General features: G+C 59.0%; 2 protein-coding genes across 11 annotated transcripts; one reads left to right on the top strand and one right to left on the bottom strand.

Annotated features, from left to right (window-relative positions):
- Positions 1-136: 136 nt before the first annotated feature.
- Positions 137-5,964, top strand: DBP (D-box binding PAR bZIP transcription factor). The gene is made up of 4 exons (XM_057534157.1): positions 137-737; positions 1,638-2,048; positions 3,665-3,876; positions 5,467-5,964. Exons 1-4 carry the CDS (start codon positions 599-601, stop codon positions 5,680-5,682), a joined length of 978 nt encoding a protein of 325 aa, XP_057390140.1. The 5' UTR covers positions 137-598; the 3' UTR covers positions 5,683-5,964.
- A 177-nt stretch (positions 5,965-6,141) lies between these two features.
- SPHK2 (sphingosine kinase 2) lies at positions 6,142-14,519 on the bottom strand. 10 transcript variants are annotated; one of them, XM_057534152.1, is made up of 8 exons: positions 14,285-14,302; positions 13,948-14,076; positions 13,237-13,391; positions 9,639-10,113; positions 8,652-8,801; positions 8,441-8,535; positions 8,234-8,349; positions 6,142-7,824 (listed from the first exon to the last, which is right to left on the bottom strand). In XM_057534152.1, the coding sequence occupies exons 3-8, from the start codon at positions 13,273-13,275 to the stop codon at positions 6,732-6,734; spliced, it is 1,968 nt and encodes a 655-aa protein (XP_057390135.1). In that variant the 5' UTR covers positions 13,276-13,391; positions 13,948-14,076; positions 14,285-14,302; the 3' UTR covers positions 6,142-6,731. The 10 variants fall into 10 exon arrangements, with proteins under 10 accessions (XP_057390135.1, XP_007168289.2, XP_007168287.2 ...); XM_007168227.3 differs by lacking the exon at positions 14,285-14,302 and adding an exon at positions 14,171-14,277; XM_007168225.3 differs by lacking the exon at positions 13,948-14,076 and having other exon boundaries at positions 14,285-14,519.
- Positions 14,520-14,529: the final 10 nt, after the last annotated feature.

Below are 14,529 nucleotides of genomic sequence, written 5' to 3'. Positions count from 1 at the left end.
GTCAAGACGCGATTGGCCCGCGCTTTCAGCCGGAGGGAGGCACGCGGCTGGGGTGCAAGGCCGGAGTCGGGCGGGGGCCGAGAGGAGGGGTGCGCTCTGTGGCGTCGGGTGTTTTGGTTTGGCTTTTTTTTTTTTTTTTTTTCCGCGAAAGAAGTTTGCTTTGGCCACGCCTCAAGGCAGCCGCCTCCTCCTGCCCTCTCCCCGGCCCTCCGCGCACACCTCTTGGTGCAGATTGCAAAGCTCCTTCCTTGGAGAGGGCTGCAGATTTTGCAAGAGCCAGGCTCGCCCACCTTGTAGAAGGAGCGCCTTGTGTCCCCTTGAACCCTCGGTTGCAAAGAGCCGGCCGCCTGATTTGATCAGCCCCTCACCCAGACTGTATGGTCTCCTGGGACCCTCTTGAGTTGCACGTTTCTGCACCGAGGACTGCAAATCCCCGTCGCTCCTAGGATTTGCAGTGTTCTGGATACTGGAGGCTTGCAAGCTACGCTCGCCCGCCCCTGGGCAGACACTCGCCCGAACCACAGGAGTGTGCTGCTGACTGGCAAGCCAGCTGTTCGCCTCTCCATGAACCCGTGAGCCTGCGGGCAGGTGCCGGGCGATGGCGCGGCCCGTGAGCGACAGGACTCCGGCCCCCCTGCTGCTGGGCAGCCCGACCGGGGCCCCCCCTGGCGGGGGAGCGCTGCTTGGGCTGCGGAGCCTTCTGCAGGGGACCAGCAAGCCCAAAGAGCCAGCCAGCTGTGAGTTCTAGCCCCCATCTCGCCCAACTCAGACACCCTGCTCCCTTAGTGCCGGGAGGGTCCACAGCTACCTCCTACGTGCCAAGAGTCCATCCTCCCAACCTTTACCTACCCAAATATTGTACTTAGCTGTTTAGGCCCCTAGATCCCTCAGCACCCAGGACCCAAAAGTACCGGTTCTCATGCCTGTCCACTCCCAGGACTCAAGACTCTAGGCCCCAGCCCCCTCTTCCTTTTGGTTCCGAGAGTCTGGACCCCTGGGGTCCAGGGAGAAGGGAGGGGGGTGTGTCGGATGCTCACACGGTTGTTACACGGGCTTGGGCGGGGCCTCCTGGGGTCACATGGAGTCTAGGGATGAGGAATGTGCCCCAGGAATAGAGCCCCTTCCTGCCCCTTAGAGTGTGGGGGCAGGGAGGAGGGGGTACAGTGCGCAGAGAGTTGGGGGGGGGGTTGTAGATTACAGAGGAATTAACAGAGCTGTCATTTTTTAAATCTCTCCTGCCCAACCCTCCACCTACCTCTGTCTGAACTTCCATCCCCCTTCTGTGTCTCTTATCCCTTCCTGGGTCTCTGTCCCCATCTCTCTCTTTGCGTCCCTGTCCTCCCCTCTTTCTGAGTCTCTCTTCCTCTCTTTATCCCTTTCTCGGTCCGCCCCCCCCGTCTCTGTCTTTTCTCTCTGGGTCTCCCTCCCTCTCTGAGCCTCTGTCCCCTCCTCTCTCTGGGTCTTTGCCCTCCCTCCCGGGTCTCTCCCCCACTTCCCTTCTGTCCCCCCTCTCTCTGGATCTCTGCGGTGTGGGGCTCCATCCCCTCGTTCCTCGTGTCTCTCTCCTCTCGGAGTCGCTTCTTCATCTCCGTCTTCCTCCTCCTCCCCACCCTGCCCGCTCTTTCCCTGGCCCGCAGGTCTGCTGAAGGAAAAGGAGCGCAAGGCGACCCCGCCGGCAGCCACGGTCCCCGGACCGGGCCTGGAGCCAGCGGGACCGGCGGATGCCTCAGCTGGGGCGGTAGTGGGCGGCGGGTCCCCACGGGGACGCCCGGGGGCTGCGCCCGGCCCGGGTCTGTTGGCGCCGCTACTGTGGGAGCGGACGCTGCCGTTCGGCGACGTGGAGTACGTGGACCTGGACGCCTTCCTGCTGGAGCATGGGCTCCCTCCCAGCCCGCCGCCCCCCGGCGGCCCGTCGCCAGCGCCCTCGCCCGTGCGCACACCTGCACCCTCCCCGGGGCCCGGCTCCTGCGGCTCGGCTTCCCCTCGCTCCTCGCCCGGGCACGCCCCCGCCCGGGCTGCCCTCGGGGCCGCCGGCGGCCACCGCGCAGGTGCGACGGCTGGGGCGGGGCAGGGCCCTGGTTGGGCGGGGCTTGGACTCCAGAGGGCGGGGCTGTGAGAATCTGGGGGTCAGGACGGTGGGACTGGGGCTGCATGCCCGAATTCCGGGTCCCCTAATCGGGAGATGTCGGGAGAGGAGTCCGGATTCTGTGTCCCCTAATGGATCAGGGACCTGCGTATCCTGGATCTATAGGAGATGAGGGACTTGGGACCCCAAGTTCCAGGAAGCCTGCCCAGTGGTGAGGTCGTGTGAATTTTTACGTGGGACGTGAGGACAAAGGCTGTGGATACTCGAGGAGTAGGGATTGGGATCCCAGAACACTGGAGTTATTTACTGGGGAGTGGACTGCACCCCAGAATCTGGACCAGGAAGCGGTGGAACTGGGATAGGACCGGAAATCCTAGGCCCTCTACGAGGGAGGAAGACGAGGGCCGGGCACAGACTTCTGTTTCCCCAGGACAAAAGGGACTGGCAGCCCTGCCTCCTCGGCCCCCCCCCAGTGGAGAGGGGCTGGCGCCCCGGGTCCCGGAGTCCTTCAGAAGGGACCTTCATCCTGCGTCTTCCATTGCGGCAAGGACCGAGCTTTCTATATTCCTGGGGGAGGGGCCTGGGGTCCCAGAATCGTGTATATCCTAGTGGCTAGGACGTCTGGGGCCTGAGAATATCGAGGGGGTCGGTTCTCGAGTGTTCCCTAGAGAGCAGAGGGGTCTGGATCCTTGTTGGTTGAGAGGTTCGAGCTGGGAGACCCCAGGGAGCAAGAGGAAAGGTGTGCTCCCTCGGGCACCTTGGGGTAGCCAGGGGCGGACTGCAGGTCGGGGATTCCTGGACACACCTGCTCCTGGTCCGACCTCCGGGCAGGACCAGGGCCCTCCCCTTCCCAGTCGCACATTCCCGCGCCACGTGAGTCCTCTCCTCCCTCCTCCGTGCTTCGTGCTTCGCGCACGCGCGGTCACGCGGGAGGGGGCGGGACTGGGGAACATGAGGGCGCCCGTGGCGGCAGGGGGGCGGGGCGGGAAAGCAGGCGCCAGCACGTGACTCGGCCCTGAACCTGTGTCCTGAGTTGCCCCCAGCTGGCTCTCTCTTAAAGGTACAGGCCGCTCTTACGCTTGAACCAACCTGGAACCTCAGAGCCCTTTATGCTTCTCGTCCCTAACTCTGGACTTAGTAGCTCTTAAGGAGCTAACTTGAGGTCTTTTCGGTGCATTAAATTCCTTTTCCCTGAACAGCCGGGGGTCTAGGCTTTGGTTGGGGATTCAGTTAAGAAGGGTAGGACTATAGAGAAGGAAGCTAACACTGTAACTCTGAAGTCCTGAGGTTTTAGAAGCAATAATTCAGGCTCCTGTGCTACTTAGGGCAAGTCACGTATGATTGGGCCTCAGTTTTCCTGTGTGTAAAAGTGGAACTGGTTTCATGATTTCTGAGCATCTCTGTGGCTTAAGGAACCTTCATATTTTATATTAGGGAGGTTGATCCCTGGCGGGCTTTATGTTAAACCCCATAAGGGCCTTCCTTGTGGTGGATATGATACCTGAGCAGGGGGTAGCCTCTGGGAACCCTCTCCCCAAAATAAATACACACTCAGGCGGCACATTCTATTTCCCCAAGGCCTGACCTCTCGGGACACACCCAGCCCTGTGGACCCAGACACGGTGGAGGTGCTGATGACCTTTGAACCTGACCCAGCTGATTTAGCCCTGTCAAGCATTCCCGGCCATGAGACCTTTGACCCTCGGAGACATCGCTTCTCAGAGGAGGAACTTAAGCCCCAGCCAATCATGAAGAAGGCGCGGAAGATCCAGGTGCCAGAGGAGCAGAAGGTGAGCATTGCTGGGTGTAGGACACAGGCTTCGTGGGTGCTGGCTCCACAGCCAGGGATGGCCCTTTCTTTAGTCAGACCTGGGTTTCTCACTTGGGATTAGCTCTCACATTCTCCTAACTTACAGCCAAGGATCAGTCCTCCTTGGCCAGGGGCTGCACAGGGACAGAGGTTTGGGCTTGAGATTTGTGAAAACCGTATCATTGTGGGATTCAGACTCAGCCAGCACTGATGGGACCAGTTTTACAGGCTTGGAGCTTCTCCTATCGGTTGGACCCAACACCCTCATTGGGGCAGGCTTCAGGCTCTACCAGGCCCAGTTGCTAAGGATAGCATTCTTTAGGAATGTGATATCAGCCTGTTTCTTCTGAGCAGCCAACTAGGCAGGGGTTGGTCCTTTAATCTCTGATCTGGGGCATCCTTCAGGGCGATTGCATCTGCCTAGGATGAAGACTTTGCCAGCCCCTCTAGGCCTTGTTTTCTGGACTCACTGGTAAGAGGCCTCAGGTTCTCATTAGCGGCCAGGGCCACATTCTGATTTGGGGTGCTTTGGGCAGTGACTGCATCTCTGTAGCATTCTGTCTTTGTCAGTCCTGGGTTCTTCCCTAACAAGAAGTACCTGGGCTTGTCTCACAAGACCTTGGCATGTCCTTGTGTAAGACACAACTACTTGAAGCAGTGAGTACTGGCCTGTAAACCAAATCTAGACCAGTGGTTTCTCTTGCCATGAGGCCCTGTTGCTAGGGAGTGGGTTTACCCTAGCAAGCAGGGACTAGGCTTTAATGAAATGGGGATGGAGGGGCATCTTTCAGAGCTCTGGGTGGTCCTTGTACTAAGGAGTGGTCCTCCTCCACAGCCAAATTCCAGGACTGGAGAACTCTGAACATAATGGTGTGGGGAGGTCTCAGGATAGACCCCTTTGCAACCAGGGACTGTTGGGGAGGAGGCAGCTCCCTGGCCTCTATTCAAAGCCAGTGGGTCAGAGACTGGCTGTGGTCATTGGGACCACTTACACCTCACTTTTGTTTGCTGAGGAGGGGTGAGGTTGCCTTGGCAGCAAGGTCAAAAGGGCCCAGCTCTGAGAGGATTTTATGGGACACCAAACCCCATCAATAGGGAACCTAGGCTTTCCTTAGCAACCAGGATCTGGAAAGGTGATGTATAGGGCAGTGCTTTTCAATGGGAGAAGTCTTCAGACCCTGAAGGTCTTGTTGCTAGGGAACAAGAATCCTTAGCAAACCAGGAGCTAACTGCAGGCCTTTTGTCAAGTGAGAAGAGCTTGGGCCTGCTCTGCACAGTGGAGACTTGAAGCTCAGTTGCTTGGGGTGGGAGGCTATCTCATGCCTTAGCTGTTGCTAGGGGCCTGCTGTCCATAGCAACCGGGGCCCTAGAAGGCCAGACCCTTGGGTACCCATTCAGGGGAGATGGGGTATCCTTTAGGCCCCACTGCTGGGTGAGAAGCAGCCCGGGGGTTGGGGGCGCGCGGTTTCTTAGGTGCACTCTGGTCCTTGAAGGCACAAGCAAAGCTGTTCCTCCCTTCTCTCGCTGGGCCGGGGCCCCTCTGGACCTCAGTGCTTTCCCACCCATCCAGGACGAGAAGTATTGGAGCCGGCGGTACAAGAATAACGAGGCAGCCAAGCGGTCCCGCGACGCCCGGAGGCTCAAGGAGAACCAGATATCGGTGCGGGCGGCCTTCCTGGAGAAGGAGAACGCCCTGCTACGGCAGGAGGTGGTGGCCGTGCGCCAGGAGCTGTCCCACTACCGCGCCGTGCTGTCCCGCTACCAGGCCCAGCACGGAGCCCTGTGAGGCCGCCCCCACCCCAACAGGCGGAGCTCTCCTCCTCCTCGCTCAGACTTGCGCCCTGACGCCCTCTTCCCTCCCCGCCCTGTGGCCCACGGGCCGGCCAGCTGGGTGCCCCAGGGATGTGATGATGCAGATAAATACATTTATATTTTTAAGAAAAAGTGAGCCTCCCCGCTCCCTCGTGGGGGCGGGGAAGGTCCTCAGTGTGTGCCCCCCGGCACGTCGGGGACCCCATCCTCCCACCGCCTCCGTTAACACGATCCTGAATAAATCTTGAGAACCCCAGAGCCAGCTGTCGTGGGGGAGGAGGCAGCTCCCTGGCCCCAGTTCAAGGCCAGCGGGTCACGCTGGCCGCAGTCCATGGGCAGGTCTGGGCTTCGATCCATAAAAGGCAGGAGCTGCTGGAAGTGCCTAGAGTCTGTTCCCTCCCACGGGCTGCTGGATGGAGGAAGGGGCGAGGGCCTGAGAGGAATGAAGCCACTACCTTTATTGCATAGACCTTTTCAATTGCTTTGAAGACTGGGGCTAGGGGACGCACAAAAGACAGAGGAAACGAACTTCCCCGCCCCCACCCACGGGGGGAGGGACATTAGTGCAAATCGGAGCGCCGCCCGGGGAACTTGCCCCTTCTGGGCTGATTGGCCAGCTTGGTGGAGGCACCGGAGTAGACGGGTCCAGTTATCTAAGGCCTCCCCAGCCCGTACGTTCCAGGTCACGTCACTGGACTACGCGTTAAGACAGGCTCCGCCCTCAGCCGACCTGGCTTTCTACGAGCCGTTCTCGAGGGTCTGGAGTGAACCCGCCCTCGTTGATCAGGCACTACCCTTGGGGCGAGCCCACTTCTCCGTGACCGTCAGGGTCCCAACCCCCGGAATTCGGGACATCCTCCAGCACCACCTCTGGTCCCCTAGGGTAGGGCGCAATCCTGAGACCAGGCAGGACCACTGTAGCCTCCGCCCTGACTCTAGCAGCCACACCACGCCCCCTAGCTCAGGCTCCGCCCCCTCAGGAATGTAAGCCCCGCTCCGGGCGAGCTCCAAGCTTGGTTGGAATTAAGGCTCCCGCCCAGGGCAGCCTGAAGGACCCGTGAGCAGAGTACCGAGGCCGGGATGCACCTGCGCCTGCAACGGCCCGTACTCCACCTGCTCCCCGTCCACCGTGAGCACGCCGCGGGGCGTGAGCGGCTCAAGGCGGAAGGCACGAGCCGCAGCGTAGCCCAGCTGCGGACAGCCCAGGCTGAAGTGGCTACCGCGCTCCATGGCCAGAAACAGGCGCAGGAGCGCCGCCCGTGAGATGCCACCGCGCACCCAGCACAGGTGCACCAGGCCGTCGTCAAAGCGCGCGTGGGGTGCTGCCACTAGGTCGGCCCCTAGGTGACTGGGTGAGATGGCCAAAATAAGCACAAAGTCCCCCTCCATTGTCACCCAGCCTGGGGGTAGTGGAGTGCCTAGAGGAGGGAGCAGGTGGTCAGGTGGGCCCCCAGCAGAGATGGCCACCCGGGCATCAGGGGTGGGAGGTGGGAGCCCAGAGGATGCTGGCATTTCTGAGGCCCCCTCGGTGATGGGTGAGAGTTGAGCTGCCTTGGGGGAGCCAGGGGGCGAGGGCAGCAGTGGGTCTGGGGACAGTGGAGCATCCCCAGCCCCACCCCAGTCCCCGGCCAGCTCTGGGCCCCCACCGTTGAGGGACAGGATGGGCGGGGGTTCAGGTGAGCCAGGGGAGGTCAGGGCAGGCTGAGGCAGGGGCAGGGGCAGGTCAGACACTGAGCGGTGCAGGGGTGAGTGGGCCACGGGTGGGGCTGGGCCGGGGGCTAGGGTCAGCTCTGACTTGGCACGTGGCAGGCCATGGGCAGGGGCGGGTGAGGCGGGCTCCACCGTGGCAGGGAGGTAGGAGAGGCGGCCGCGGTAGGTGTGCAGTGTGGCGAGGCCCAGGACCGTGCCCAGGGTGAAGCGAGCACTGCCCAGGGCCCTGAAGCGCTCGCTCTGGATGTCCACATCTGACACAAAGCCCCAGGCCACAGACAGGAAGGAGAAACAGCGGGAGCCGGAGGCCAGAGTGACGGAGAGCAGGTCCAGTGGGTGGCTGCCACCCCGGCAGAGCAGCAGGGAGCAGTTGAGCAGCAGGTCAATGCCCAGGGCCGGCTCAAACCTTCACAGTCACACATGGACGGATACAGCGGGAAAGAGGAAACAGGCTGGGTGAGATACACAGTGCCAGGCGGGGAGGAAAAACACACAAGACGGGTGGGGCAGCAGACAATGGGGAGAGGAGGCCGGGCATGTCCCGGGGCCTGCCCGCAGCCATTTGGCCACCTCCAGACGGACTCTTCTTACTGAGCCAGGTTCCCTGTCAGTTCTTTCATTCCATAAGCGTTCACTGAGTGCCTCCTGTGTGCCAGGCACAGTTCTAGGCACTAGGGAGACAGCTAGGAACAAGACAGGCAAAAATGTCTGGGGGGTGTGGGGAGCATCCCTCAGCCGGACTGATCTGGCTGAGGGGAAGATGAAGCGCAGATGTGCCAGGTCCCTGTTATCCCAGGAGGGCTCCTCCCACCTACCCCCCATGCTGGTTCACGGCTCCTGCCAGCGCGTTGCCCGAGCCACAGGGGAGGATGCCCACGGGGGTCTTCACGGCCTCTTCCCAGTCGGGGCGTTCTAGGAGTCCATTCAGCACCTGGAGGGTGGGAGACCAGACACCTGCGTGTTGGTCCTGGCCTCCGCAGTCCCCCAGAGCTCAGGCTTGGGGCAGGGTGGTCCTGCCCTACCTCATACAGCAGCCCATCTCCGGAGACGGTGACGATGCCATCCCACTCGCTCAGGCTCAACCCCTGGACCAGCTCCCGGGCGTGGTTATGTCGTTCTAAGGTGGGGAACCAGGAAGTGAGGCAGGCTGTTCCACCCCTGACCCACCACCACTCCCCAGGACTCAGGACTCCTAGCCCCCAGCTCCCGCCTCCATCATGACACTGCCCTTACCTGTCTGGATGAGGTTGAAGGACAGCCCCGCTTCAGAGATCATGGGCAGCACATGGTTCTTACACCACTGCCAGGCCAGGCCCCGCCCCCCAAAGGGATTGACCAATAGGAGCAATCGGGGAGGCCTTGGCAGAAGGTCGGGGGTGATTTCTGCAGAGAGAGGAGAAGGAGTCTACAGAGGTCAGGGAACCAAGCCCCTCACCTCAGAAACGGTAAATGCAAATAGCCTCCAGTGGAGGTGGTGGAGGGCTGGCATCAAAACCTGCTGGGAGTTGAAAGTTTTTTTCTCCCCGGCCTCACCAGCTCAGGCCCAGGTGTACAGCCCACCCCCGTCCCAGGTGCTGAGACAAAGGCAGGGATTCGGTGTCTAATCCCAGTGCCCTTTGTACTCACGGGTGGGAGGAGAGCTGTGGTTTCCACCTTCCACACCCCCAAACACCTGGAACCCAGGAACAGGTTATTCCACTGTGCGGTCCTCACCCTCAGCCAGCCAGGCCCAAGGAAGTCCCACCAGTTGGGGACCCTGGAACCTTTACCTTCCTGTGCCAACTGAGTACCCTAGGTGGGGCCCTCTGCCTGAAAGCCTCCTCTGAATCCCCACAGCTGGATTAGATGCCATCTCTGGGCTCCTGAGACGCCCCAGGGGACCTCTGCGAGTGCCTGTCATCCAGAGTGGTGACTGAGCGTGTCTCACTTGGCTGCTCTCACCAGCCCGGGAGCCTCTGACTCATCTGTGGTCAGGACCCATGGAAGGGGGGAGGGGACAGAGACAGAAATCTCATGACAGCAGCACACACAAATCCTTCTCTGCCTGGGATTTTGCCTTCTGTGCCCATCCCTGTCTGTGCATCACTCTTTCAGTATGAACCCAGAGAGACACACCACACAGACAGACACACAGAAAAGTAGAGACAGAGATGCCCACAGAGGGAGATCTGAGGAGACACCAAGGTGGCCTTAGGACAGAGAGGCTGCCCAGCGCCTCACCCCCGTCCCCAGGAAGTGGCAGTCCGCGGAGCAGACACGTGAGGGCAGTGGCCCAGCGCTGGGCCTCAGCACGGTTCTCCTCATAGGTGGCCGCCCCGTCGGCCCGGAAGGTGCGTGCAGCTCTGCGCCGGCCCCCACGCCGGCCCCTCGGGTAGGTGTAGATGCAGAAGTAGGCTGCTGAGTCCGAGGGGCTTCGGCTCCGCAGGGTGCAGCAGCCTGAGACCTCAGCCAGCAGGACCAGGCCACCCCGGGGCCGGGCTTCAGGCTTTGGCCGCAGCCGCTGTATGTGCAGGGCTTGTGGTGTGAGAGTGAGGGCGAAGCGTGGGCCTCGGGCTGGGTAGGAGCCAAACTCGCCATGCAGGAGTGGGGTGCTGGCGGTCAATGGCGGTGGCGGTGGGGGGGCCATGGCCTTGACCCTGTCCAGGGCGCTCCTAGGCCTGTGGCCCCAGCTCCAGGTCAGCTCCTGCTCTGGCCTCTGTGGGGAGGAAGGAGGGTAGGAGTCAGAGTCCAGGACACCCATGGTGGGCAGAGGGAAGCAGGGGCAGGGCCTGTGGATAAGAGGAGACAATGAGGGGTGCTGACAGGCAAGATGGGAGCACCAGAGACAGGCCCAGACAAAGTGTGGGAAGACTGAGGACACAGGGCAGAGGTCAGACACAGGGCAGAGGTCAGCTGGACAGGAAGGGCAGCATCCTGCAGGGTCCACGCCCAGGCATGCAAACGTTCATTCCTTTATTCCCCAAATAATTATTCAGTACTATGTGCCAATCATGGTGCCAGGCCCAGCAAACACAGCAGGGAATGAAACAGACGAAAATCCCTGCCTTCGTGGAGTTTATATTCTAATTGGAAGACAGGAAAACAAGATAAAGACATAAAATACATATTGTGTTCGATGACGATTAAGGACTTTGGAGAAAAATAATGCAAAGGAGAGAGATCAGGATGGTGGAGACATATAGACATGCAAACATAGAGAAAAACACAACACACACACACACACACACACACACACACACACACACGAGTCAACTCCAGATGGAGAAAGTAACAAGGAAGAGGCACTCAGACACAAAGAAAAAGGTCTGAGAGCCAGAGAAACACTCAGAGGAGACAAACAGCTTCAGTGAGATGAAACCTAGTGTAACGAAAGATACTTAGAGAGCAGAGTGAGAGTTTAGGGGCTCCAGAGGCCCTCTGAGAGTCAGACAACAGAGTTAGGAGAGAAAAAGCAGACGGGAGAGGCAAAAGGTAGGGGATGTAGTAGCTGGAGAAACTGAGAAAGGGGTGTGACATGGAGCAACTAAGGGGTCAGAGAGGTAGAGGAGCCACATGCAGGCACCTGCAAGGGACAGGAGCCAAGAGCTGGACCTCAAGCACTGACCTGGGTGTCTGGCCGCCTGCTCTCCAGGGAGAGAGTGGGAACTGGGCCTGAGGTCCCCTCCCCCTGCCCTCTGCCCAGTTTCTGCCTCCTCCTTCCAGCTCACCTTTGTTCCCCACTGCCCCGCCCACCCAGTCACCTATCAGTCCTGCCCTTCACCTTCCCCAGGCGCAGAACTGCCCCAGACACACCCCCATCTGTGGACTCACTCTCAGGAGCCACCTCTGCCCCCTACCCTGGGCAGCTCTTCAAGCCCCACCCCTAAACTTGCATTGACTCCCCCCCGCCCCCACTTAGAGCCCTAGGTCTCCCCCAGGTCTGGGGCCTGCGCCTTGGTCCCTAGGTCCCCAGGTCTCTGGCCTGGTCTCCATTCTCTCCACCTTCCATGTACCCCAGACCAGGGCCTGGGTCTCCATCCATAGGTCCCCCCAATCCATAAGCCTGAGTGTCTGTCTCCGGTTCCCCGGGTCCCGGCCCTCCATCCCCACCCCATTTCCAGAACCCAGTTCCAGACCTGGGTTTTCATTCCTGGATCCCTCAGTCCTGGTTCTGGTTCTCCATCTCCATCCCACACCCCTAGTACCCAAGTCCCGGGCCTGCGTATCTGTTCCTCTTGCTCCCTCAGTCGTCCTGACTCGGGTCCCTGTCCCGACACCCCAGACCCTCCTCACACGCCGGATCTTCCTCCAGGCGGCCACTCAAGTCAGCACCAAGTGCCCCCATCAGACCCAGGGGTGGGGGGAGGGTGTGCATCCGCTCAGCCAATGGCCGCGCGGCCGGCCTAAGTTGCACCAATAAGAGCGTGCGGGGGCGGAGCCAGCAGACTCGCGAGTTTGGCGCAGGGGCATGCCGCGGGAGAGCGGGAGAACTGGGCGGGGTATCGCGCTACGCGAGATCAGCCGCCATTGTAGGTGAGGGCACACGCGCAGCAGAGGCGGCTTCACGGAGACAGGGCCAGCGCCCTTGTCGCCATCTTTGTTAAGGGCAAGTGGACCTCTCCCATCCTTTGACTTTATAAAAGAGAAGGGGCAAGGGGGAGGTCTTTAACTGCAGATAGAGAATAACCCTAACACAGATAACACAGACCCAGAGATATGCAAAAACAGTAAAAGGGAAGAGTGAACCAGAGTCAGAGGCAATAAGAGACCTGAAGAGAGTGTTGTCTCTTTTTCAGACAGTTACAGAGAGTCAGAGAGATAGACATAAAGAAAAGCAGAGATACAAACAAAGAGACAAAGACAATGGAATTAAGAATGTGCAAGGTGGGCTTCCCTGGTGGCGCAGTGGTTAAGAATCCGCCTGCCAATGCAGGGGACATGGGTTCGAGCCCCGGTCCAGGAAGATCCCACATGCCTCGCGGCAACTAGAGAAAGCCCACGCAACTAGAGAAAGCCCACGCAACTAGAGAAAGCCCACGCAGCGAAGACCCAACGCAGCCAAAAATAATAAATAAATTAAATAAATAATAAATTAAAAAAAAAAAAGAATGTGCACATAAGAAAACCCAGAAAATGATGGACACGGCGAGACATGGGGACAGACACTTTCAGAATGAAAACCTGGGAGGAGAGGTTCATTAATTCACACACTATTTACCATGGGCACAAGCCAGCGTGGGGGCAGCATGACATAAATATCTGCCTAGTGAATGACCCAGTTACATGGTAGGACAGAGACTCAGGAGAGAGACTGGGAGTATCTGAGAGAGACCTCTAGGTCAGGGGTGAGGGACAGAGAGAATGTTAGAGGCTGAGAGGAACTGAGGCCAAGAGACAGAAAGCAAAGATGTTGACAGAGAGATACAGAGAGGCAAAGACACGATGATATTGAAAGAAATCAAGGCAAGAATAATATCAGGTGACCCAGAAACAGAATTGTAGAGACAAAGACACATGCTGAAGGAGATAGGGACTGAGCTCGCTAGAAACAGATAAATGGAGGATGAACTTCATTTATTGCCAATCAATGTACCTAGTGTTCAACTGAGAACAGCAACAGCACCAGATAACATGTGCCAAAAAATGACCCAGGGAGAGAGGGCCAGAAACCCAGAAAGATGGAGAGACAGGCAAACACAGTGCGTGTGCTTAGGGCTCCAGGGGAAAGAAAGACAGATACAGTAATCAAAGACTCAAAGACCAAGGAATAGGGACAAGGAAGAGAGAAGGAAACTGTGTTCCACTGTATGGTGATCTGGACTTCCAGATGGACCCTTACCTGGTCCTGCTGCTCCTCTGCTTCAAGGTGTCCATGCATCTGCAGGCCCTCTGCTGTGTTATCACATCAGCAAGACCCTGGCCCTGGGTCGGAGGCCATGGGAGGGTGGTATGGACAAGGAGTCAGGCCTCATGGTGCAGGCCTGGCCTGTGGCTCTGTGGAGGAGAGGTAAGTAGGAGCATGAAGGGCAGAGGAAAGGAGGCCAAGCTAGAAGTGCCGCAGGGCTTCCACGAAAACGAGTGGACAAGTCAGCTTCATCACTGCCCCAACCAGTCCATCTGGTCCCATCCAGTAAGGGCTAATAACAGCAATAGACGCCCCTTTTTGCAGATAAGGAAAATAAGGCACAGAGAAGTTATACGACTGGCCCAAAATCACAGAGAGGTTGCCCAAGGTCACACCATTAGTAAGTAGCAAAGCCAAGAATTGAATTCGGTTACAGATAGTATCACCATCTTTCTGTCTCTTCTCCTCCTTGGATCGCCACCTTCCCTCTCTTTCTAGGTCTTCTAACTCCCCGGGTCACCATTTCGCCACCCTTGGTCTCTCTCCACTCCCCTTCTGGGTCTCCATTCCTCCTCCTCTTTGAATCTCTGTCTCCCTCTCTCTGAGTCTCTCCTCCCCTTTTTCAGGAGTTTTTTACTTATCCCTCTCTCCACCCCATCCCCCAAGCCCCGGGGGCCTCAGCTTGCCTCCTCTGTGCTCCAGTACCTTGCACATCCCTCAAACCGAACCCTCTGGGCCACTTGAATCTCTTGGCTGGGAAAAGCAGCCTCCAGGTGGCAGGGGCTGAGTAGGGTTCAGGGAAGGGTCATCCGGGGGCAGAGGGAGAAGCTGAACCTAAAAGGTGGAAATACAGGATGCCATAGACTGGACTGCAGCAAGAAGATCTCGGGTTAGACCTCAAATAAGACTTCCCGAGCTGCGGCCGCACCTGGGAAGCGCAGCACGAGATAAGGCAGATGTGAGCCTGATAAGGAAACGCCCAAAGCCTGAGGTCAGAGGTTTCCCGAGGTCCCGACTAGCCCCGCCAGCCCCGCCTCCTCACCTCCAATACTCGGCCCTCTAGGTCCTCCGGGAGCCACAGAGAGGCCTTCGGCGTCGGGCCAGAGCGTCACCGCGCGACGCGTCTTCCTAGCTCCGCGCGACATCTCTCTGGCTCCGAGATCCCCTTCTGCCGGAAGACTATCAAGAACAGGGACTGGATAGGGCCAGAGAGGCCTCCGACGTGCTCCTTGGCGTAGCGCTTGTTCCCCTTTAGATGTTCCTCCACCCAATTCCGGAATCGCCCAT

Source organism: Balaenoptera acutorostrata, chromosome 19 (genome assembly GCF_949987535.1).
Source record: "Balaenoptera acutorostrata chromosome 19, mBalAcu1.1, whole genome shotgun sequence".
NCBI lineage: Eukaryota > Metazoa > Chordata > Mammalia > Artiodactyla > Balaenopteridae > Balaenoptera > Balaenoptera acutorostrata.
The sequence above is the reverse complement of the archived record's forward strand: the minus strand, read 5'-3'. Positions and strand labels throughout refer to the sequence as shown.